The 24,249-nt window shown below is 34.6% G+C and overlaps 5 protein-coding genes and 1 non-coding gene across 6 annotated transcripts; 3 read left to right on the top strand and 3 right to left on the bottom strand.

Annotated features, from left to right (window-relative positions):
• Positions 1 to 4,336: 4,336 nt before the first annotated feature.
• LOC125216758 (uncharacterized) lies at positions 4,337 to 4,868 on the bottom strand. Its single transcript, XM_048118523.2, has one exon. The coding sequence runs from the start codon at positions 4,783 to 4,785 to the stop codon at positions 4,579 to 4,581; it is 207 nt and encodes a 68-aa protein (XP_047974480.1). The 5' UTR covers positions 4,786 to 4,868; the 3' UTR covers positions 4,337 to 4,578.
• A 3,161-nt stretch (positions 4,869 to 8,029) lies between these two features.
• On the top strand, positions 8,030 to 8,102 carry TRNAA-UGC (transfer RNA alanine (anticodon UGC)). The gene has a single exon. It is a non-coding gene; the product is annotated as a tRNA-Ala (tRNA).
• Positions 8,103 to 9,129: 1,027 nt separating this feature from the next.
• On the top strand, positions 9,130 to 11,183 carry LOC125212117 (Pentatricopeptide repeat (PPR-like) superfamily protein). Its single transcript, XM_048112182.2, has one exon. It carries the CDS (start codon positions 9,152 to 9,154, stop codon positions 10,997 to 10,999), a length of 1,848 nt encoding a protein of 615 aa, XP_047968139.1. The 5' UTR covers positions 9,130 to 9,151; the 3' UTR covers positions 11,000 to 11,183.
• A 474-nt stretch (positions 11,184 to 11,657) lies between these two features.
• LOC125211780 (proteasome subunit beta type-5-like) lies at positions 11,658 to 14,902 on the bottom strand. Its single transcript, XM_048111713.2, has 8 exons — positions 14,787 to 14,902; positions 14,412 to 14,534; positions 14,175 to 14,304; positions 13,072 to 13,178; positions 12,583 to 12,717; positions 12,412 to 12,515; positions 12,010 to 12,110; positions 11,658 to 11,924 (listed from the first exon to the last, which is right to left on the bottom strand). The coding sequence occupies exons 2-8, from the start codon at positions 14,526 to 14,528 to the stop codon at positions 11,797 to 11,799; spliced, it is 822 nt and encodes a 273-aa protein (XP_047967670.1). The 5' UTR covers positions 14,529 to 14,534; positions 14,787 to 14,902; the 3' UTR covers positions 11,658 to 11,796.
• A 2,049-nt stretch (positions 14,903 to 16,951) lies between these two features.
• On the top strand, positions 16,952 to 18,998 carry LOC148930315 (coatomer subunit gamma-like). The gene is made up of 9 exons (XM_089066424.1): positions 16,952 to 17,000; positions 17,101 to 17,195; positions 17,282 to 17,332; positions 17,488 to 17,601; positions 17,690 to 17,893; positions 17,985 to 18,017; positions 18,373 to 18,603; positions 18,705 to 18,809; positions 18,891 to 18,998. Exons 1-9 carry the CDS (start codon positions 16,952 to 16,954, stop codon positions 18,996 to 18,998), a joined length of 990 nt encoding a protein of 329 aa, XP_088922550.1.
• A 506-nt stretch (positions 18,999 to 19,504) lies between these two features.
• On the bottom strand, positions 19,505 to 23,677 carry LOC125216347 (secretory carrier-associated membrane protein 1-like). Its single transcript, XM_048118037.2, has 13 exons — positions 23,511 to 23,677; positions 22,625 to 22,681; positions 22,214 to 22,309; positions 22,054 to 22,116; positions 21,655 to 21,688; positions 21,448 to 21,570; positions 21,261 to 21,323; positions 21,079 to 21,172; positions 20,658 to 20,703; positions 20,507 to 20,574; positions 20,239 to 20,287; positions 20,007 to 20,072; positions 19,505 to 19,914 (listed from the first exon to the last, which is right to left on the bottom strand). The coding sequence occupies exons 1-13, from the start codon at positions 23,568 to 23,570 to the stop codon at positions 19,840 to 19,842; spliced, it is 894 nt and encodes a 297-aa protein (XP_047973994.2). The 5' UTR covers positions 23,571 to 23,677; the 3' UTR covers positions 19,505 to 19,839.
• Positions 23,678 to 24,249: the final 572 nt, after the last annotated feature.

The raw sequence follows: 24,249 nt of genomic DNA, 5'->3' as shown, positions 1-24,249 counted from the left end.
TTTATGTGTTCTTGTAAATTGCAATAACAGATGCTTGATGATCAAGACCTGTACTTCTTTGCCAACTTTCTAGGTATGTTCATGAGCTGTCTTTGTGATTGCTTTCCACTAGGTGACAGCAGACCCAAAATGTGGGCATGTTCATATTCTCACAGTTCAAAGCATAGGTTTGGACAAAAGAATTCAAGAATGGGGATACATATATGATGGTTTGTAAGAAGAGACAATTAATTTAGTCCTTACTTTTATCCTATGGATAATAGATTGACTACTGGGAAAGAGTTTCATAGTTATGATATCAAGATTTTCATTATGCTTGTGGGGCTCTTGTTCTGGTGGTTTACATTATTCTTATCCTTGATAAACAGATGTACGATTGTAATATATAAATGTATCATCATAAAGATTAATTATTCAACTGTACTTCCTACTCTAAAGATGGTTTCTACATCATCCCATTCTTAGAGTTGAAGAACCTTGCAATATCCTTAATTAAAGTTATACTCCAATCATGAATATCCAAAATAATAGTAATAGTTACAACATACGTATTCACTAATGTGAGTTTTTTCTTAAATAAAATTTATTTGCATAAAGTTTTTTTAAAACATAATTTTATGAAAGTTGAGATGAATTTAGAGATGCCAATCCACCAACTACGACTTTAACTTAGCAGTGTTTTTTGACAAAATTGGAAAAAAAAAACACATGTGTTCCATTCAACATATCTTTCATGACTATTGCTCCACAACAAACTGGTACAACTATTGAATTAATAGCAAGGAAAAATTTATTCGTAGTCTATTTTTGCTATAGTGTAGTTCTTCAAACTTAAATGTATATGAAACGAATATTAGCTAAACACTCTATTTTGTCCTCGAATAAAACTTACAATAATTTGGGCGAACATAATATTGAACATAAAAAAATCACTATATTTCACATGGAACCAATTTTGCATTATAAAAAAATGGAACTTTAATTTTTTGCTCATGATATTTATAACTCAGGTGTTGCATTCATCCAGCGAAGAGATGTATCTACTGTAGATCTTCACGATTGGATGAGTGAAACTGATGAGCTATGAACGGAGAACCATTTTAAGCCCTTTCGGTCGTCTACAACGAATGAGTTCGAATGAGGGACAGTTCGGGTTTTTTTCAGTGCGATTAATATCATGGTGAATATTACTATGACTTTATATACCTAACTAGTACTTTACTAGTGCTCTTACAAGTCACAACCAAAGTTGTATACACCAAAAAATATACATATAGGTGGATAAGTACATTTAATTTTTGGAAGTCGTCATTGTCTAGGCCTCGTGATGCTAATGACCCCCACACGTAATTAGTGGTGCATCATTAATGTTTTCACGATGAAAAATGGAATATCCAAAGGAAGAAAACGAAAACCTAAATGGCAACCCATAACTCTATTTTCCCAGTCAACAAAGTAGAGTTTAAATGCAGAGAACAACAACCCCAACTCTCACATATTTATGGTGGAAAGATGTTCCCATGTTGCTGGCAACTCAAATAATAATAGTTAAAATTAATAGTAATTTCCAGCAAATATTATTCCCAAAAGTGTAAATAGATGAAAAGATAGATGATTAGTTTCTATGCATCACATGGGATTGAAATAAATGTCTACAGCTACCAACATTATGAAATACTACAGCTAAGCTCTATCGTTGCTTTCAAACCATCTCCATATATATGTTCTTTCCCTGCCCCAAAATTTAATAGCAGTAAACATATGCCTCTTTATGTTTAGGTGAAAAACAAGTTGCATGTCGGTAAAAATTCAGTGATCTGGACTCCTTTTAACGTGGTATGTCCAGTCAATTACATTTGTAGAAAAAGGGTTTAGGAGATAATGTTTTTGCACCACCATTACATTTTAATTCATCTATGGTGTCATATATATAGTACATACTCCCTCCGTCCCAGAGAAGTTGACACACTTTCCTTTTTAGTTTGTCCCACAAAAGATGTCACATTTCCCTTTTTGGAAAAAGTCCTCTCTCACATGAATATAAAAATTATATTTTCTCTCTCCATTTAACACACAAAACAACACCTCCTAAAATCCCGTGCCATTTCCAAAGTATGCCAACTTCTCTGGGACGGAGGGAGTACTATATTAGTAGCTATTAATTATTGATTATTGCCTTCATGAAAGTTTTATGCAAAACCTAATTGTTTTTATTGGCACGTACCTGGTTTAGGTGAGATACTTGATTGTTATGTCGCTCTATTTTTGGATGCATATAAATGTGATTCTTAAATTATAATGTGACTTTTAGTTTTACATTGACTTTGTAAATCTAGTTTCTATTTATCTGTTGTTTACTTAAAAGCTAAATAGTCTCCATTTTCGGGGAACAATAATGATATATAGTTTTCATTAATTGGTTTTCCAAGATTGAACATCATTTTATCTTGTAAACATATCATTAGTTTTGATGCATGTTTTTGAGCAAGTATTATCTTAAATTGGCCATTTTTTTTAGACACGGATCCAAAATTTGAGTCATACTTAAAAATAAGCTTGGATAATTGCCTACATTAACACGTAGTATGATTTTATTGATCGTATGATATATATTGATGTTACTAACAAATCAATTTTTTTTTAATTAAATTTGTATATTTCGCGATCTCACTAATAATTTTGAATTATTATTTTAGCAATTAATATTAAAAAGAAGAAGTACTAAATCAACGATCCTTTGCATTTATTGCATCATGTGCTGCCGTTCAAAAAAATAAAGTGTAACTTAGCCTCTAAGTAGAGATTTTGTAGTTACATGCATCACGCATGTGTGTCTGCTTTAGGGTTTACGAAAATTTCCCAACCTAAAAGTAGAATTTGGTTTTTGAAAGTAATAGCCGATATTTTTATAATTAATGCAAATGAATGAAAAATAATAGTAGTACTATTTAGATAGATTTTGAGAGACACTATTTATTTTTATATGCAACAAACAAGTGACCATTTAATTTAATACAAAAAAGTAGACTTTATTGAATTTTGAGGGAGGGGGCTAGCTAGTATCTGAAGTCTAACTTATTATGGGAAAATAATAGACATTTCAAAAATTAATTAAATAAGCAAAGGAAAACGTCAACTATTTATAAATTTCGTTCATACAAGTATTCCCACTATTTAATTAAGACATGTGAAGAAGAATGAAAGAAAATATACACTTAACAATTTCCATATGGATCAAATATCTATTTGAAAATTCAAATTTCGACAACTTGACAAGGTTAGCTAGGATGCTATTTTTATTTATAAAAGCATTTACTTCAACCCATAATTATTTCTCATGTTTTTGCCTTGAATTGGTTGAACAATAAAATTTATGTTTACTTCAGCCTTAAGAGTGACCCGTTGGTGCATTCATATCTCATGCATTTAATTATTTTTACGCATCTTACCTACTCTTCTTCAACACACTCAATTTTCTGTTGCCACAACTTGAGAAATTCAATTAAAGTTTGGCCTATTATTTATAAGCCTTTTCAAGTAATTACTGGTACATTGTGGTAGATAAAATAGTGTATATTTCATATTTATGTTGCATTTTACTATATCTCTCTCCGTCCATAACTGATTGTCACAACTTTCTTTTTTCGTCCATCTACGATAAATTTACATTTTTACTTTGGACTACAGTTGGTAATGAACGCCATTCCACTAACATTTTTCATCTAGTTTCTATTAAATTTCTTAAACTCGAGTCGAATCAAATCGTTTCAATTAATGGTAGACGGAAGAGTATTATTTGGCACGTAATTAGCTAGGGTTTCGAGTACCCTTTGTACTAATTTTTAAGCTTATTTTTCTGACAAATCAGTGTATATATATGTCAGCCCATGATCAATATTCAATAGTATCTACTACGATGAATTAGTAATACTTTTTTTTTATAATTAAAATGCAGCATACATGTATTTAACAAATACTACGACTACTACTATTACTATTAATTCGGCTAGGAATACTACAGTATAAAATATTAATTAGGTTATTTATTTGTCATTTATTCCACACGTCTTATTTACTAATAAATGAACCCTATCTTTACCCTATGCTGGTAGGTAAAAGGTGTGAGATCAATGCATCATCCACTTATTCGAAAATTTACACTTTACACTATATACGTTTCCCACTCTTTAATATTAGTACTAGTATTAGTTAGTACTCCATTTAACAAACAGATGGTTTCTTTTTGTCTCCTAAACAAAATATTTTCTTAAATAAAAACAACCCCATTTCTCATAAAAAGGCAAAACAATAGATTAATGTTGTGTTAAAAAGAAACTATCAGAAAAAAATGCGTAAATAGATAGTAATTTCATCCATTTTATACAACCAACAAATGAAGTTAGTACAAAATCTAAATCTCCATAAAAAAATTGAAAAAAAAAAAACAAATTCTTACATACCGCCTAATCTCCCCACCGGCAAAAAGACTTCACCGGCATTAGCCATCCCCCAAAAAAATAGTTAATATTAAAAAAAAAAAAAAAACTTCGGGCGCAGCGGCAATCGGCGCTTGTGAATTTACCGATATGACCTGAGAATAGATCCGCAGAAGGTGCAGATGATAGCTCTCCAAGTCTTCCAGTAGAAGGGGACGTGGCAGAATCTGGTGGCGGTCTTCATGTCCGCCACGCTCGCTCCGCCGCCGCACCGCGAGCATATTCCGGCGGCCGGCTTGTGCTGCCGCACCTTTCTCGTCTGATCAACCAGGAAGCAGAAGCAAACCATTTTTCTTTTTTTTTTGGTAGTTTTTTTTTCCAATTAGGGTTTTCACTTTGGGTTTGTTTTTTTGGAGTGATGAAATTAGTGTAGATTTGAAGACTATTTATAGGCGCGATGGAAAGGGTTGTGGGTGTGCAGCTGGCAATGATGATTGTACGTTGACCTTTTGCTCTAATTTGAGGCTTTTCTTATTATTTTAGTGATTTTGGTCAGTTAGTATTTTAGTGATTTTTTTTTCCTGTTTGGTTATTAATTACACTGGTGTGTATGGTTGGATCCCGAGTTCCCAACAGTTTGAAATTTTTTTGAAATTTATTGCTGTTGATATTTTAATAATATTATTTTTTTTTTTGGAAAATTTTAAAATGTGTTGTTGTAATTATCTACCTAAGTTATTCTTAAATACTGTTTTCTATGATGCTATTTGCTATATGTAGTTTCATCAACTTTTTGCTTTGATCACTTTAAAAATGGATTATCTCGTGAATTAAAGATAGTACAATAGTTAGATCAGGTCACTTTTTGTGAAATACTACTAGAGTAAGATCAAAGAATACTTAATAGTAGTAAGATTATAAGATCTCTACAAATCAGTACTAGTGACTACTGAGTACTGAGCATTAATTAATAGTAAAAATTAATGTGATTATGTAATCATATAAATTTTAAATATCACAATTGAAAATGATAGTATGTGTGTAAGCAATTGCATACTGTATTTAATACAAGGCAGTATATAATTATATATAATTGGAGGACCAGTATATAATAAATTATATTGTTCACATACTGGTTGAATTATTTAATGGGGATCTTAGACAGTTAATTTGTTCAGAAATATTTGACCATTAATTAATATTAATGTATAATTCGCTTAGGTAATAGCTAGAGCATGTAAAGTGCAGTATACATGAGCCTCTAAACAAACCATTATATATATATATATATATACATATATATATATAGGGGCGCACTATGGTCCATAAGGCAAATTCTGTAAAAAATCAAAGCAAATCTCAGTCCTTGGATCCTCAGATTAGATGGTTGTGATCATAATATCCGAGATACATTATTACACTAAAAGCGTTACATTATTAACTAGGCTACATTATTAGACTGCACAATCTACATTATTAGACTACAGCGTGTTACATTATTAGCCGAGCTACATTATTAGACTACACAATCTACATTATTAGGTGACACGTGACATTAATCTAACGGTTACATTACAGGATCCAATGGCTGAGATTTGCTTTGATTTTTGACAGCATTTCACTTATGGACCTGATCACATCCCTATATATATATATAGGGAGATGATCAAAACAAGTATGTGTTTAAATCCAGAAATGTAGCCCAAATCTTGGCCCTAGGATTAGATGATCTAATGGTCAATAATTAACCCAAAACACGGAAGGTCATAATTAAGTAGTTTTAGGTCATATTATAAGATTTGGGTTTATGTCATGTTAAAATCATTTTAGGTCATGGCTAATTATATATATATAAGGTTTTGATCTATGGAGACCAGATTTAAATACAGAAATGCAGAACACGGTCATACGTAAGACATTTTTTGGTCATAGTTAGTTTATTTTTAGGTCATGCTAACAAAGCATGACCTAAAATGATCTTAACATGACATACACCCAAATATTATAATATGACCTAAAACTACTTAATTATGACAATTTTAGGTCATAATTAATAAAATACTAATAAATTATTTGACCGAAAACACTTTTATTGTACTGCTATTTTGCACATAATTGATGAATTAAAGACTGGATTAACTAAGATTAAACGGTAATTAATCGTTATTAAGATAAGTTTTAAAACAGATATTTTTTTAATTGAGTGTTCTATATATATGTGTAAATAGATATGTGCATGGTAAAATTTTGTTTTTTCTGTAATAATTAATATGTTATTTTTATTATTAGTGGCCAACAGTTTGCTAGAAGCAGCAATCAGAAACCGTTGGGAGTTATCAATTTCATTTCTTATTAATAGTAGTAGTATTTGTTTTCTGTGGGTGTAAAACATCGTCCCCTTTAGCTGCCTAGGTCGTATCTCAAAGAAGTAGTATTATATTTGTTTAAATCATAATAATAGTAGTAGACAACTTTTTTTTCAGAGATACACAATCAACGATCTAATGGTAAAAAATATTAAGATTCTACATACACTAATAGTTATGTACAATTAAAAGGTATTAATTAATATAATTGCTTGCTTGCTATAGTTGTTTTGGATATTAGAGGCAATTTAAAGATAAGGTATATATCGACCAAAAAAGAAATGTGTGGAGTAGCAAACATCAAATTGATCTCCCAATTAACAAACCCCACTCAAATATAGACTGGTACCGATATCATTAATTATTGTACAATGATGCATTTAAATTGTTATCAAAATAAAAGATAAAAGATCAAATTGAGATGCAAGTCCACCGAAATAATTATTTCATCTCCTATTTAATTAATACTACTATATGGTTTGTCGATTTTACATATATATATATAGTTGTCGATGACTAGGGCCTAGTCTTCACTATTTTGTGCTACGATTTATGTTTTTTTTTTAATGGGGGCCTTCCCATAAACCCTAATGTTTCTATCATGTTTCATGTGTTTATCATTATTTTGATTGTTAATTTTGAAATATTAGCTATGTCCCCAAATACACGTATGGGTGACGAAAAGCTCCAAAACAAGCAAACATATATAAGGTTTCTTGAAGTTTGATTTTATTGTATTGAGTTAATAAATCAGTTTCACACTCTTGATCAAATAATAATAATAAATTTGAATTAATTGGTTGGGGGATAACAGCTATGTGAAAGTGATGGAGGGGACAAACATTGGCAGCAGCCAATTGCTGATGTTGCAGGCTATTTTTGTTGAACTGGTATATGGGTGTCCATCTACAAAATTTGGGCCATACACTATACATAACTTGGCTCCACACCCATTTAATTTGATGCTTTTACTCGTATTTTTCAATCTTTGTTTTGTTTCATACCAATATTTATTGTTACCGGAATTTCAGAAGATAGTTCGAAAATTAGGTAGACAAGGAAAACAAAAGGAAACGATAATTGATTAAGAAAGGTTGGAATATTCAATTTTTAAAACTAATATTTCGATCCCTAATTAGTTTCAAAGAACATAGATACACTATGTGACACAATTAATTAGTGAATATTATTCGTTTATAAAGTTAATGGAAAAACAATATTAGGCATGGGGATGTAGCTCAAATGGTAGAGCGCTCGCTTTGCATGCGAGAGGCACGGGGTTCGATCCCCCGCATCTCCATTTTTATCTATTAACAATGTTTTATTTCCATTTTTAAAGTAATTTTTGGAATGAGAAAGAAAACTAATAATTTCATCTGCGCCCCAATATTTATGGTAAATACAACGACATGGAAAGTGCAGTTTATTATAGGACTGATTAATTTGAATGCATAATTTAGTTTATTAAAATGAGAATAAAGTTGATAGAATAAAATTGATAAATAATGACAGACTGAAGTAAATATTTAGTGAATTAAGTTTGTGAGAATAAAACATACTAATAAATGGTACTCCTAGTAAATGAGAACGGAAGGTTAAGTGTAATTGGGAGCATTATTTTTATTTTATTAATAATTTTATTAATTGAGGTTTGTTTGAATATCAATTTTTTTTTTTTTACTTTTAGAACTGTTTTGAACAATTATTATGTCGTACAAAATTTAGTTTTTATTATGTCATGTCGGGTTATATCAATACCAATTTGATCATGTTACTATTATGAGCGTGTTCCGTTTGTGTTATATCTGTGTTTATATAATTTATATTATGATTGTGTTTGTGTTAGTTATTATGTAGACCCAATTTGTGTCGGGTAAAAACAGCTCACTATGGGGACCTATCTTTTATTTATTTATTTTAGGATTACATTGATAAAAATTACTCCTTCCATATCACTTTAGAAGTCCCGGTTTATCAGTGTCCCACCTTAGGAGTCTCAATTGGAATATTCCATAAATGGTATTAGGCTCCACATTCCACTAACCTTTTCCCACTCATATTTTATCATAAAACTAATATAAAAAAATAGAATCACATTTCACTATCTTTTATCACCAACTTTGATTTACATTTATTAAAACTCCACCAACTTTGATTTACATTTATTAAAACTCGTGTCCATTTGCAAAAAGATAATAACTCCAGCCCAAGGTTAAATAAAGTAAATTGATAAGTTTTGATATTTTTTCTAATTGGGCCTTAATTGAAAAGGCCAATTGAAAATAGCGAAGTAGTCTCCTTTTTCTTGTTCCATTTTTCATTTTGTTTAAAAAATTCTCTCCCTCTCTAATGAAACTCTTCTTCAAACGCCATTGCACATCTCTGGCTCACGCACACAACACACAGTGCCTTCCATCACCATCACAGCTCATCCACATCTGCAAATCGGCCCCGCTCTCCGAAGCAATCAAGCTCCTCACCTCGATTAACTCCTCAATTCCCCTTAAAGATGCTGTTTCGAAGCCGATTCTGTACGCCACAATCGTGCATTCCTGCACGCGATCGCTCCACCTCTCCGCAGGCGTGCAGCTCCATTGCCACCTCATCAAGTCCGGCCTCGAAGCCGACCGCTTCGTCGGAAACAGCCTGCTCGCTCTCTACTTCAAGCTCGGCTCCGATTTCAATGAAACTCACAAATTATTCGACGGATTGCGCTACAAGGACGTCGTGTCGTGGAGCTCGATGATATCAGGGTACATTCGCGCGGGAAAATCGAGGAAATCGATCGAATTGTATCTGGAAATGCTGGATGCTGGAATTGAGCCGAATGCTTTCACTCTCTCCGCAGTGATCAAGGCGTGTTCGGCGACTAGTGGATTTAGATTGGGGAAATGCTTGCACGGAGTTGTGGTGAGGTGTGGATTTGGGGGGAATGAAGTTATCTCGGCTGCTCTGGTTGATATGTATGGGAGAAATGGGGAATCGAGCGCCTCACGCCAACTGTTCGACGAAATGCCTGAACCTGATTCCGTTTGCTGCACCTCTGTGATCTCTGCCCTAACGAGGTCGGATTTGTATCTCGAGGCTCTGAGTATGTTCAATTTGATGCATAGGAAGTTTGGATTCATGCCGGATTGTTTCACTTTTGGGAGTGCCCTAACAGCTTTGGGGAATTTGGAGAGGTTGAAGCAGGGTAGAGAAATCCACGCATTGGCTGTGACAGGCGGTTTTGTGGCTGATGTTTTTGTAGGTAGTAGTTTAGTAGACATGTATGCGAAATGCGGGGTGCTTGAGGATTCACGCCGTGTTCTTGATGGAATGCCATTGAAAAACTCTGTTTCTTGGTGTGCTCTGCTTGGGGGCTATTGCAGGAAGGGCGAATTCGGTGTTGTTGTCGACGTGTTTAGAGGGATAGAGAAGGATCTTTACAGCTTTGGGACTGTCCTCCGTGCCTGTGCTGGCTTGGCTGCTGAGAAGCTCGGGATGGAGTTGCATTGCCAGTACTTGAGGCGAGGCGGATGGAGAGACGTTGTGGTGGAGTCGGCCCTCGTTGATTTGTATGCCAAATGTGGCAGAGTTGATTATGCTTATAGGGTTTTCTTGAAGATGGATGTGAAGAATATGATCACTTGGAACTCAATGATTGGTGGCTTTGCTCAGAATGGAAGAGGAAAAGAAGCTGTTGAGATTTTTGATCAGATGATTAGAGAAGGTGTTAAGCCTGATAACATAAGCTTCATTGAGGTTCTGTTTGCTTGCAGCCACAGTGGCTTGGTTGGCGAGGGGCGGAGGTGCTTCGTCTCGATGCGCAACAACTATGGGATGAAGCCGGAGATTGAACACTACAGTTGTATGGTTGATCTATTGGGGCGCGCCGGGAAGATAGAGGAAGCCGAGGGTTTGATAGTGGAATCGGAGTTCGGGAGTGATCCGACGCTCTGGACTGCTTTGCTCGGGGCTTGTGCCTCCACAACGAGCCCTGGTGTTGCAGAGCGTGTCGCGAAGAAGGTGATTGGATTGAAGCCGGATTGTCACCAGAGTTATGTGCATTTGGCTAATGTGTATAGGAGTGTTGGGAGGTGGCAAGAGTCTCATGAGATTTGGAAGCAAATGAAGGAGAGAGGTGTGAAAAAATTGCCAGGAATGAGTTGGATTGATAGAACTAGAAGTAGCTTAAATCCATCCATTACTGCGTGAAGTTTTTTGTATGAATAGAGAGATTAAGGAATTTTATGTTTTCTTTGGCTTCATTTGATTGTTTGTTGTATAGTTCATATCTCTTGTTGAAACTAGGTCTTTAGAAAACTTCTTCATTTTTACAATCTGTACATGCAATTGTTTCCATACTTCATTTTTGTTTTGCATTGAATTCCTATGCTAATTCTCTACTTTTAAGTTGAGTTCAATATTACTACTATTATGTTATAGCATGAATGCATGATCAAAGTGCCTCACATAAAAAATCTATGTTAAAGATTTGATTTCTGCCTGTATACGAATATGAATCTAAAGAAATGAAATCGATTGCTGTTCACTTGTCCTTTCTTCGCATACATATTGAAGGCTCTAAAATTGGATTTTTCAGACGGTCCCACAACAATTATCACTCTTATTGTGGGCCCGTGTTTTAAAAAATGTAAATAAAAATTGGTTGAAATAGTTAGTGAAATATGGAACTCATTTTTTTATATTAGTTTTTATAATAAAATGTGAGTGATATGAGTTAGTGGAATGTGGGACCTAAAAATGAAGTGTGACAATTATTGTAGGACGGACTAAAATGGAAAGAGTGACAATTATTGTGGGACGGGGGGAGTAGAAGTGAAGGGCTAGGGCGGTAATTCGAGCGTACGAATGATGAAGTATAACATGATCAATTGCCAGAATTATGTGTCAAGAAGCATAACAAGCAGATTTAGGTTTCAAGAGTTAAAACAAGAGTTACAGAAGAAAATGAGGAATGGCATCTAAAGACACTAACTCCTGTCCCGCCCTCATGCAATTGGTACATCAGCCATCTCTTGCTCCACCGTGGTGGGTTCAACGGGATAGTATGAATAGTGCATCTCTCCGACATCATCACCAGAGAGCTTCTTCCATCCACCTGGGCCTACATGGTATACTGCAACAAAATCCAAGTTAAAAGGGTAAAAAAAAACGAATAATATATCACCGTGAGGGAGTAGAAACACAAGCATGGAATTTACCGCTGGCAACACCACCACTGGCTCCATCACGGAATGTGGCATGATATATTGCTCTTCTAGCCAGCTCAGCAGCATCCTCAACAGACAGATCAAAGCGGTATCTGTAACACGAGCCAGGAAGTTATCTATAGCTAAAACTAAAGGGTAGTCATTACGTACAGTTATGGCTTTCAAATCCCATGTTTTTGAAATTTATTTCATCAAGAAAACACGTATATATCCTGATAAGCATACATGGGCAAGTAAGGTCTAAGAGTATGCAGAAATATTAACCAAAGATAACATCCATGAAATTTCAAGCAGCTGCAATCAGATGTTTCTTTGGCATCACCCAAAAACAATAACATATGAAAGGAAATATGAGACGTTGATAAGAGAATGAAAATGTGAATGTGAACTCACCCACTGTCCAAAACACCATAAGCATATGGAGAACCAGACCCAACTGAGAATCTGGTGCCTTTAAGCCGACCACCATCGCTGTCAACATAATAAAGGCCAGGGCCCTACCCAAAAAGCAGAAGTTTAGGTGCTATCTATGAAATCAGAACAGCTTTTGAAATTCAGCATTACCGATTCATCATAGCCAGCTATCATAGTTCCAACAGACAAACCCATTCCTCGATAGGAATACAGGATGTTCGCCAACAATTTTGAAGCTCCGGCAACGGAAATTCTTCTCTTATTTGCCAATTCATGTAAACGACACTGAAACATGGAAGTGAATTACTAACTTTCAGACACTCATTAGAAATACTACTGAAAATAGAGCCTTTCTACATAAAAGCGATACACACACACACACACACACACGAGGGTGGGTCTGCCAGTGCAGTATAGAATCAATAAGCTAGACAAGAAGCAGTCTTCAAAAGGATAAGCAGATCTATGTGTGTGTGTAGGTAGGGGGATGGAGGCAAACAGTAACTCCATAATGCTGCCTTAAGCTATCTAGGTTTGGAACGAGTATCCAATGCACCTCATAGTGGGATAATGCAGAGTACAAAAAGGGAATATGCAAGACTCTCGGTCATTGTACCTAGCATGTATGGATTGACTCACCTTAATTCCGAGATTTCTGTGCCAGAACTGGCAGTCAGCAGCTCCTCCAGCCATTGTACCAAGCATGTATGGATTGATTTCTATAATTTTCTTGACAGATTGTGATGCTGCAAGGTACAGATTAATCTTATACAAGCAGTTTCAGAACTCATATAACATTGATCAAAGAAACAAAGTAATAAGTAATAAACTGAAAGAGTACATATTCATGTAAAAGTGGAAGTTTCACTTGTATTTCCTTCGTCCCACTCAAGATATCCACTTTCCATATTTGGAAACAAATTTCTCCTTTTTAGCAATTGAATCGAATTGTATAATATGTTGTTTTGGAAGTTTCATTCTATATAAAAAAGGGAATTCACAACTTAGTGTTTCAATGCAGCAAGTTGAGTTCATTTTTCTCTTAAATTGTCTGAACTTTGGTGAAAAAAGTTACTAGGATTTAGGAGCTGTGCTTTTCAAATAACTTCACAAAAAATGAATTATAGTCAGACAAACTCCTATTCCTGCCTATTGTTTTGAGTATCGCTGTGCTAATAACCCTGCTTGTTTGCTTGTTGTGTATCAATGTTCATCTGAAGAGGAATTGAGGACTCAAGACTTTTCTAATCGTGTCGGAGCAACCAATCAGTTTCAGCTACCGTGGCTTTCAGTTCAAGACCAGTAACTTTTTACAGTTACTAGGAACCGGTGATGAAACTTATGGTGTATATGCAAATAGATATTAGAGATGTGTTGCTACGATCAATGGCTTTTGAAAGTCATGAAGTGGATTTGCAAGTGTGTACAAGGGAAGCCTAGGAAATGAAATTTAAAATTGGGTGAAGAAATTGGACAGAATTATGCGTCATCAGGAACAGGAGTTTGTTACAGAAGTGGACACCATTAGCTCAATGCATCACATGAACTTGGTTCGATAGTGGAGATATTGCTCAGAGGGGGTTAAATTATCTACTACCCTAGGTACATTTCATTCTAATTAACATCATCCCACGAAGAAAGTCTTTCCAGCAGTCATCATGTATGTTTATACCACTTAAAGATAAAGCCAACACCATAGGTGAAAATCTCTAATATAACATTAAGAATAAGCAAGGCCTTACAAATATAGCCTCCCATGCTGGCACGGGAATCAGCAGCCACCATGACACCGTGCTTGAATATAAACGCCAGAGTCGTCGTTCCCTTTGCCGGCTTCACCATCTGTACTGCTGCTTTCTGAAACCCATCAAACTGAAGAAAAACACATAAAAAAACAATTTAATCTATCTACGCAGACTCTGAGAAGATAATATCACAAAAAACACAAAAAAAGGGAAACGCAATAAAATGAAGCTCACATCAACAGTGACGGGAAGTTTAAACGACGGTGCAGCCAAAATCTCGTCATCCAAATCCTCTGCATTTCCCTTAACCGGCAAGGAGGGATCAAGCCCACTGAAATCGATCTTCATCATGTTTCACTTCACAAAAACACAAAATAATCAACATGTCCAGATTTATACAGAGCAAAAAAAATACTATCTCCGGCACAAGGTAAAGCAATTGAAGGCAAACTCATCATAGTTGTGCAATTGAGTGGATTAAATTAATCAGAGATGGAAATGTTCAAGCATAATAGATCCGATACTAGATGAGTTTAAACCCTAATCGCAATGAATGTTTGAATTTATCGTTTAACAGGAAGAAAATCGAGAGCTGAGTTATCAAACTACCTGATTAATGGAAGGAGAATTTGAGTGAGCGATTGTTGAGAAATAATTGAAGAAATTGTTATGAATCAGCTTCGAATTCAGTTGAATATAGAAAACAGAGCTTATTGAGATTTCTTGTGGTACAATATTCAATTGGAATTGTTAACAGAAATTGGGCCGGCCCATTAGGATAAGTTGGATCTCATGTTTGGGCCCTACACTCATACGAGAATAACATGTAAACAAATTTCTTGAATTAGTTAGAGCGAAATCAACAAAAAATGAAGTTTAAAAAGAATAGAATTTTGTGCATCACACGAGTGGTACACTAGTTTATATCATTTGGACATGGGCACATTTTATCTATGTCAATAAACAAGTGCAATCCGATCAGTTATTATCTCGAGCTTAAGATGTTAAGGGCTCGTTTGATAACCTAGTAATGCCTATATCTATAGATATGTACGTGTGCATTTCTAAATGTTTGGTATCATGCTTGCACTACCTTACAAGCCTAGATTTTTCTCTATGCCCATCTCAGCCCGGCAGATTTAGCATCAAAATGATCCGATATGTATCTCTCAAAATTCATCGAATAGCAATTATGACTTTATACATGTACCCAGAATAAAAATTTTATCTCTTTCATACTCTTTTCTTCCAATCCTTTATCTCTTTCAATCTCACAACATACTTTTCTTCCAACGCTCTTGAAGCTAATCATTGCAAAAATTTCATGCGGTGAATGTTTATTGTTGGATCTTTCTCTATTTTTCTCTTATCTTCTTTTTCTTGATAAAATTATTTCTATCAATTCGCTACTGCCCTATTGTTGAATTATTGTTATTTTACACCTCCAATTCGATATTAAGTAGTATAAGTATACAAATATTTGCATGTCTCAATCCATATTTACGAAAGGTCAGCGAATTAATCCCCCTTTTTTAAATCTCTCAATTTCTAAACATCCACCAAATTTGATGAAGAATTCTCTAATTTGAGATATCCATGATGAAGAATTGCGATAAAGAATACAAAAATTTGGACAATCGCGATGAGATTTCTCTAATTCTGAAGAATGAATCGTGAATCTTGTGAATTTGGAAGAAATTGTAACAAATTTGATTCAGATTTTGAATAAGTCAGCATTGAATCGTGAATAACATGAGTCATATAAAATCTTTAACAAATTGAATTCCAAAACTGCCCTGGGGCCATTATTTTCAATAAAAAGGAAAGATTGTTTCAACCATAATTAGCATTAACATGTTAGACCGAAATTTGTTCTCTAGTTATGTATTTAAAATTAATTAAATATTAATCACTTATCTTACTTAATTAAACCTAAAAGATTAACGACAGAGTGATGGACGTCGGTAATATAAAAATAACATTAAAAAAGAAAAAAATATTATCGACTAAATAAATCCATGCCTAAAATAAAAATAATACTCCATCTGTCCTACAAGAGCATGCACACTTTTCTTTTTTAGTCCATATCACACGAGTATACACTTTCCAATTTTGGAAAATATTTCTCTTTAATGAGGTAAGACACATTCTTCACTATTAATACTTTAATTACTTTTTTATTTTTACATCTCTCTTATTTTACTAATTATGGATTAAAAACCCATACCCAATCAACCAAGAGTTTATTATACTCTTGTGGGAATGAGGAAGAATAAAAAAAAATAAAAGAAAAAATATTGCCGGGAAACTCTCGGTATTCCGTCAATAATTACAGACGGATTATTCTCCGTCGGTACACCTCCGTTTTTTTTGTAGTGAAAAATTGGAGCTCTCAAAGATGGAGGCTTTGTCGATTGAGTCGGAAGCGGTGTAAAGATTAGATTTTGTGAAGAGTAATCTGTTTTGTAATCTGAGTTAAGTATTCTACTAATCCAGTCAAAGCTGACCAAAAATGAAAACAAACCCTACCAATGCATAATCTTCACATCATCATCCAAACTGCTAATTGCCTCCTCCCACCATTCTCATTTTTTGCTGTTTAAGATCATATTTCGTTTAATTCATCCAGAAATTTCAAATGTTTTGCTTCATACTCTATTGTCTGTTATTTAGATTTTATCTTTCGAGTTTCATGTATAAGCTTATCTTTGATTAAGCTCTAATTAGATTCCTTGTGTTTATATTTCTTAGAGTGTCAGTATAAGTTGAATACAATGTGGTGGCCAATTGTGAAGAGACACTATGACCGCTCTACTAAAAAAGGTTGAATAATTCTATATATTGTTTTGATTTTGATTTTGATTTTGTTAGTTTTGATTTGAAAAGAAAATACTAAATTTTGAATTTGTTAATGTTTCCCCAGATTGCTCTTGGTTTGTGGTGATTGAGAAACATGTTGTTTTAACTGAAGTGAGGGGTTTTGGTGATCCACATATTGACAAAACAAGATGTTTGCAGGTACATTTTTCTGTAATATCAAATTTAATACTATAATTACAACAGACTTTAGTTAAAATCGTATAATTATTTTCTGTGTGCTTTAGATCATCAAAAAGCTTCTGTATCTTCTCAATCAGGGCGAAATATTCACAAAGGTGTCTCTCAACTTTGGTATTTGAGTTAGTTAGTTCCATTTTGTAATTGGGAAATTGAGATTCATGAAGCTCGAGAATATTTTATGAATGTGTTACATATCTATCTGCACATGATATTCCAACCGAGTTGAGGTTTTCAATTTTCATTTTTGTAGAGTGAAGCTGCAGCTATACTTTCTTCTGCGGTTAATCTATATCGTTTTGAAGATGTTCATTTGAGAAGAATGCTTCATCTAATTGCAAGGGATTTTTGCCCTATTGCAGATGAGGTTCACATTTCTTCTTCCATTTTTACATTTACATGTTTCTCTTCTACCAAGTTAGGGGCTAATTTATTTTTTATTTTTTGCTAGTAAGGTTCCTTTGGTCACTAGTTCGTTACTCAAAGACGTCAACACCAGTAATGTTGCATATCGGGCTAATGCTCTTCGTTTGCTTTATCATATTACAAATGACACATCCTTAAGCCAAGTTGTGAAATTCCTCGACGAGGCTTTTTATGACGACCAAAATCCTGTTCTTCAAATTGCTTCCCTTGTGTGTGCCATCAATCTGGTAAAGGTATTATTACATCATATTTGAGGAATTACAAAAGTATTTATTATCTAGCTAGTTGAAGTATTTATAGTTTTATAATTGTATGTTCTTATAGATCGATCCAAGGATGGGCATCACACTCAATACAGTATACCGTAGTATTCTTTACTCTTACAAAGAACACGATAATTTCCATTTCATACATCTACAATTAGTGGTAAGAATCACTATTCTTAATTTGTTGCCTGTACGCACAATTATGCATCATTAATTAGTGGGGTGGGTCGATTGGATTAACATGTTACAAGAGCATGCAGATTGGACAAGAACGTCGTCGAGAATGCATTGGACGGAATGCATGGAGGGCTTCCTCTTCACCGTTGGAGTCTTGCATCGTGGCTCGCAGTATTTGGCAGGTATTGCATCGTTGCTAGTCAAAAAATAATATTGATGCAGAGTGTTGTTGTCTCAAGTGCTGATATATATAGATTGAGATATTGTAGGTTGCAAGAGCTGAGCCTGTCGATCCGGATTGTATTGATAACAAATACAATTACATACGGTCTTGTATTCTTGATAAAGATGAAATGGTGGCAATAGAAGGATTCCGGGCACTGGAAAGGGTGGTAGGCATAAGTATGACTGAACTTAACCTTGCCATAGTTGTTATGCGTCGAATTCTTCGTTCTCGCAAGCCTGTGCTTAGGTTTAGTGCTTTCAAAGCATTGCAGAAGGTTATAGCTATATTCTTAATGCATAGTTTGAGCTTGCTATGCTAGTAAATCTAAGTATACTAAGTAATGATTAAGTTATGATGATGTTTGATATATAGCAGGTGGGATTGGTGCATAAGGTGGTATGGCTAACTCGGGAGGATCATGTACCAATTTGTTTGGATATGAATGTATATAAGCTATATATGGAGGGAGTCAACCATAGAGTAAGTCATCTCAAATCTACATTGGTGTAATTATTTTTATTTATTTATAAGGCTAAGCCTTAATTTAAATGTAACATACAGGACAATGAGCCACAAGCTGAACAGGTATCTCAAGTCATTAAATCTCAATCATTGGCAATCAAGGAAGCTTCAAAACTCATCAATGCAACCTTAGGAGTAGGCTCCTGATTGGGAATCGTCCAAGCACAATATATAATTAACTACAACTTTGTTTAAAGTTAAGCGGATGAAGAATAAAGTGGGAAACAAAAAAAAGTAGTAGAGAGAACAAAATTTTTGTATAAAAATAGAGTTGACTCGATTTCATTAGGACAGATTCAAAATTGAATATGATTCAACTATTCTGGAATGAAAGGAGTTAGTGTTCTAACATCTTTAATGTTTATTAAATTATAGATGGATTCAGAGGTGAAGTTGTGGTCTATGCAAAACTCAATTTAATTGCAAAACATTGAACCAAAAATACAGTTGATCTGTTGGGGCGTGCCAGGGAGATAGAGGAAGCCGAGGGTCTAATTGTGGAATCAGATTTTTGGAGTGACCCGACGCTCTTAGACTGTTGCATATTTGTACAATCGGACATTGTCACAAATTAGACCAAACTTTTAAAACAGTTTAATAATATCTTAAACTTGTGATATGTTATACAATCGTCCTTCTAAACTTGTGTACAACTTAGAAGTTGAGATTTATACATATATCGAATCTCGACTGCATGATACCGATTTCTATTTCTACCTCTCTTTATCTAAAAAGTGTAAAACATTGACAAAGATAATAAGGCTAGAGAACTAAATGATACCACTATACTTAGAAAAGATCTAACAAGAACAAAAGATGCCAAAAATGGCAAAGGAAATGCATTCCTCTCCATGCATCAAAAACCAAGATTTGTTGATGATGAAATCAAATGGCAGCCAAAAGAGTCTAATTTCTGATCTATTGCAAAGCTATAGCACCAAGAATAGAACAGCCAATGAGTCCAAGAATTCCAAAGTTGATTTTCGTGTTATAATGCTGCCATCATAGCCTCCTTCCTCATTTCTGCAGCTTTTCCAGTTCCTCTGAAGTACATATAAACTTGCTGCACACACGATTTCGACGAGAATAAACACAGTTTTCAGACACAGACAAGAATCGATAATATTAAACGGAATGTATCAGCAAGTTTCTGACCTGAATCACCCATATGCTGATCAATGTCTCAATGCAGAAGAGTCCAAATCCAACGAAGTAGAATATCTGCACAAAATATGCTTAAATTAACATCTTTGATTTGCATTTTATAGTAAAAATTACTTAAGCAAAAACAGTGCTTTCTTCCATAGTTATTAGAGTTTATTTTTGTGGTAGAAGTGTGCTTCTAAGGGGCACCAGAGGAAAGTGAAAATAATGTCAACTGCCTTACCCCAACCAGAGCATTTGCAGTTAAAAGGTCGATTGCAGGCAAGATTCCACTGCCAACAAAAAAATTTGGGCTAATATCAGTCCACAATCTAACAAAAATGTCAAGGAAGAGATCAAATCTTATCACTTTTCACGTTTCTTAAAAAGTGCACTGTTAGAGTCCTATTATTTCCTCGTGCATAGTTTTGATTTCCTACTGTTGTTGTTAGTGGCTAAAACTAAATATAATGGCAATTGCAGAAGGAACATATCCGTTGGAGAAAACATACGTCAAGGAATTCCCTTTGAAAATTATTGGGGGAGCAACGCAGGAAAATGCACAGAAGCCAATATGCAACTGCACAAACAGAATGGTAGAAATAAATTTATTGAACACCTTAAACCTTAAGCACGATTGGATGGAAAATGTAATAAGCTCACCGAATAAGTTAAGAAGAACCATCCGAATTTCAGAGCACTATCTGTCCTGGAAAATACAAAATATTTTTACTAATGCTAAATCTGCAAACTCCCAAAGGAATGCACAATGAAGAAGGTGTAATGTGCAAATGATAACACAATACTGATGTTTTCGCTTATATTAGTTTGTTAAGCAAAGTAAGACCAATGATAAGAAGACAAAAGCTACTGCAATTAGACTACATCAGTTATGATAAAAATAACTATGCATTTCTCAATAAAGTAGATTAAGAAAAATAGGCCCAAATTTAATATATCACAGACTAATTACTAAAGTATCAAAAAGATTTTCTTTATAAGAAACTTTGGACCAAGTGACGGATACAAAAGGCATAAATGAATGTAGAAGGAAATCAGTAGAGAAGAGAGCTCTTTTAGGTACCTCATCGCACGATAAAGAGGACGATACCATAACACATAGGAGCCTGGGACGCCGGCTAGGAAATATATGATAGCAAGAAACAAAATGCTTGGACCTACATGCATGAAAAGTCAGAAACCTGTGACTTCTTTTAAAAACCATCTAACTCAAGAAGGCAGAAAGAAAGTACAATTTCCACCAACCTCCCCCCTTGGACCAAGCTAAGGTGATGGCTACAACATTCCACAAGAGACATATTATTATACCTGCAACCCAATTGTAGTGTATTAAGCAATGATTAAAAAGTAATATGTAGTACCACCCCACACTGGTTAGCAAATATATGAGCCCCTGATGTTAAATCTTCAAGGAAATTGAAATTTGCCATACCCAAAAATGTGGTGAATGCAACATATTGCAACCTTTGTAGATGGACTGGGATTTCATTTGCAATGTCATGGTGAATTATGGGGAAAAATGCTGGCCAATTTGTTTCCTCAATGACAATTCCAGCTGAAAAATATGTAGAAGAATACAATCAATTTTTGCATAATAGAATGATGATAAGGTATAGATTGCATGAAGGCTCAAAATCACCTCGTGAGATGGCATCTTCCCTTCTTTTCAGCTCCTACACAGAACACCACATAGTGAATCGGTTAAACATTAGAAATAATATGAGTGAGATGACAAGGATGCAAATACCGAGATTCAGCTGACAATGTAAATCTATGCAAATATAAAGGACAAGCATAGAAAAACTGAATATCGAAAAAGGGCCTTCTGATTGACACTGTTCTATATATGCAGGATGTATATATTCAACAAGGAGATATTAGGAAGGTCAATATATCTGAAATACCAAAAGGCACAAGATATTTAAAAGCAGTTTTGTCCTCTGTAAAACTAAAGTGTGATGGATGTAATCAAAGATGGGGGGCATTCACAATATCAACTTTAATTAAACTGAGAGGTAACAACTTTAGTAGAGTTCACCTGTTCCTTTTTCTTCAGTTCAGCCTCTCTAGCTTGAAGTTCCTGTTCTCTCTTTTTTAAATCCTACAGAGGTTTACAGAAGGGTAAAGAAAGCCTCAATCAACGTCTCTTTATAAATTCTTTAAAAATTTAACAGATAGTATCAAATATATTGGTATACCATGGAACCACCAAGAGGAATATCAACTGTAGCCCCACGATTGTAGTCAGCAGGTTCATGAGGAAGAGGTGAAAGCTTTGAGTTTGCAGATGAGTTCTGATAATCTCAGATAGCAAATTCTACGTTAGCAAAAGAAACAAAAATATTGTAACAGCAACATTAAGTTATAAGCAAATTCCTGCCTGCCTGGTTTTCACACGTAGAGAGAGAGCAACATGCAACAAAGATAAATGGAAATGAGAAACTGCATATTATTCCTTAACAAACAAACTTTACGAATAAAGCATGTTCCCTCTACAATGTCCTTCACCTACTATTGTTCCAACTTTCAACACATAAGCAGTAATAAAGAAGAAACGGAGAAAAGCAAAAATATAGTAGAAAACTAGAACGTTCCAAAAGAGCGCTTACTGGCATGAAAAATGCGCCCCCACCATAATTTGATTGACCCCTCTCCTGATCTTGGTCCTATAACCAGAAGCTCAAATTCATAAGAAAAAAATAGAAGATATAAAATAATTAAAACAGTGGAGTGAAAGTAAAACAAATTTTTCAACAAAGTTGTCATCAGTGTGATTTCCTGAAATTCAACATTATATCCTGAGCTAAATTTCGCAGATTCATCATTCATCTCACACTAGGTGAAAACTGGTAGTTCAACTTTCTCAAAATCAAGCTAGTTGATGCGATAAAAGTTTTACTAAAACAAATTAACTTATAAAAAATTAAGTTTAAATTCATGAATCTAATGTAAGCAAATTGCCTTATCTCACCCTACCCCCCGCACACACAACACAAACAAAGAAATGATTCCTTAAAATCTTACTAGTTTCTACAAAATTTAGTGATAGGAATATTGATTTTTCTTCTCAACTCAATGTTTTTGATTCACATGCCCATCAAAATCCCCAAAAAGGAGGCAGTAAGAAAATAAGTGGAGTGCTCTGACAAGTCATAGCTAAGACAGACCCGTGCATTGATGAATTATGCAGCGCAAACGGCAGAAAACATAAAATTTATCTGAAACGTGCAAATGTATCTACTCCACCCTCACATTTTGCCCTTATCATCGTGACTGCTTGAGGAGAGCACGCTCTGGCAATAAATTGCAGTACACCACAATAAAAAAAATAATAGATCTCACATTATTGGCGGCAAACAATCGCAACACTTTGCATGATTTAATTTCCAATCCAATCTCATCTTATCGCATTAGAAATCACATTCCATCAATTGTGGAAAATAACAAACAATGCATGGAAAGATAATCAACAACATTGAAGCAAATGTGAATTACCGCGAAAGGATTCACTTCTTCATCATCGAACGGGTTGGAATCGTGTCGACGACCAGCCATCACAACCGTCTCTCTCTCAACACCTCAATTTTTATGTATGCGTAGATGTAAAAAGCAGGATTTTCACGAATGCACAGAGATCTGTAGAATGCACACAAAAATGGTGATTCCAGATTCCAAATTCAGGGTTTTCTGATCATTTTTGGGGAAAATGCGTGCGAAGGAGATTTGGAGCTGGATTTATGCCGCGAAAAATTATTATATGCGTGAAGAAATTTATTTATAATATACATTTTTGTTTTATAAACGCAGTAAATATTAATGCATGGAGATACCGTAGATACAGGGATTTTATTGCGTATATAGTATTTTATGGAGTCGCGTGTTTTACATGTAACAGCTATTTACTGATTTTGAAATAATATAAAAATTAAAATAATGTTGATTAGACAATGAAACTAATGCTAAAATAATGTTGATTGGACAATGAAACTAATGCTCTTATTTACTTCAGGGGCGGAGCCAAGATTTCATTGTAAGAGGGGCCAAATTATAATATAGAATATTTTTTATATATTTAAAGAGGGGCTATTGGTATATTTTACGTATATATTCAAAACTTTGCAATAAATATATAAAGGTGATGAAGGAGTGAGGAGGGGCATTTGCCCCACCTTCAACCAGGCTAGATCCGCCCATGTTGTACTTGCATGGGAGTATGGCGTGCTCAATGACTCGC

The sequence above is a fragment of the Salvia hispanica genome, chromosome 3 (assembly GCF_029641045.1).
Source record: "Salvia hispanica isolate PSC_SH4W2 chromosome 3, Shi_PSC_v1, whole genome shotgun sequence".
Lineage (NCBI taxonomy): Eukaryota > Viridiplantae > Streptophyta > Magnoliopsida > Lamiales > Lamiaceae > Salvia > Salvia hispanica.
This window is presented reverse-complemented; position numbering and strand designations above follow the sequence as displayed.

Excerpts from the sequence above, each read along its gene's own strand:
- LOC125216758 (XM_048118523.2), bottom strand. The coding sequence starts at position 4,785 with ATGGTTTGCTTCTGCTTCCTGGTTGATCAGACGAGAAAGGTGCGGCAG.
- LOC125212117 (XM_048112182.2), top strand. The coding sequence starts at position 9,152 with ATGAAACTCTTCTTCAAACGCCATTGCACATCTCTGGCTCACGCACAC.
- LOC125211780 (XM_048111713.2), bottom strand. The coding sequence starts at position 14,528 with ATGATGAAGATCGATTTCAGTGGGCTTGATCCCTCCTTGCCGGTTAAG. Across the intron at positions 12,718-13,071 it reads ACAGAAATCTCGGAATTAAG|TGTCGTTTACATGAATTGGC; the intron begins GTGAGTCAATCC and ends TCCATGTTTCAG. Across the intron at positions 12,111-12,411 it reads TATGGTGTTTTGGACAGTGG|ATACCGCTTTGATCTGTCTG; the intron begins GTGAGTTCACAT and ends CTCGTGTTACAG.
- LOC148930315 (XM_089066424.1), top strand. The coding sequence starts at position 16,952 with ATGTGGTGGCCAATTGTGAAGAGACACTATGACCGCTCTACTAAAAAA. Across the intron at positions 17,602-17,689 it reads TTTGCCCTATTGCAGATGAG|GTTCCTTTGGTCACTAGTTC; the intron begins GTTCACATTTCT and ends TTTGCTAGTAAG. Across the intron at positions 18,018-18,372 it reads TGGGCATCACACTCAATACA|GTTGCAAGAGCTGAGCCTGT; the intron begins GTATACCGTAGT and ends GAGATATTGTAG.
- LOC125216347 (XM_048118037.2), bottom strand. The coding sequence starts at position 23,570 with ATGGCTGGTCGTCGACACGATTCCAACCCGTTCGATGATGAAGAAGTG. Across the intron at positions 21,689-22,053 it reads AACTGAAGAAAAAGGAACAG|GAGCTGAAAAGAAGGGAAGA; the intron begins GTGAACTCTACT and ends TGTTCTGTGTAG. Across the intron at positions 21,173-21,260 it reads AGCTTGGTCCAAGGGGGGAG|GTCCAAGCATTTTGTTTCTT; the intron begins GTTGGTGGAAAT and ends TCATGCATGTAG.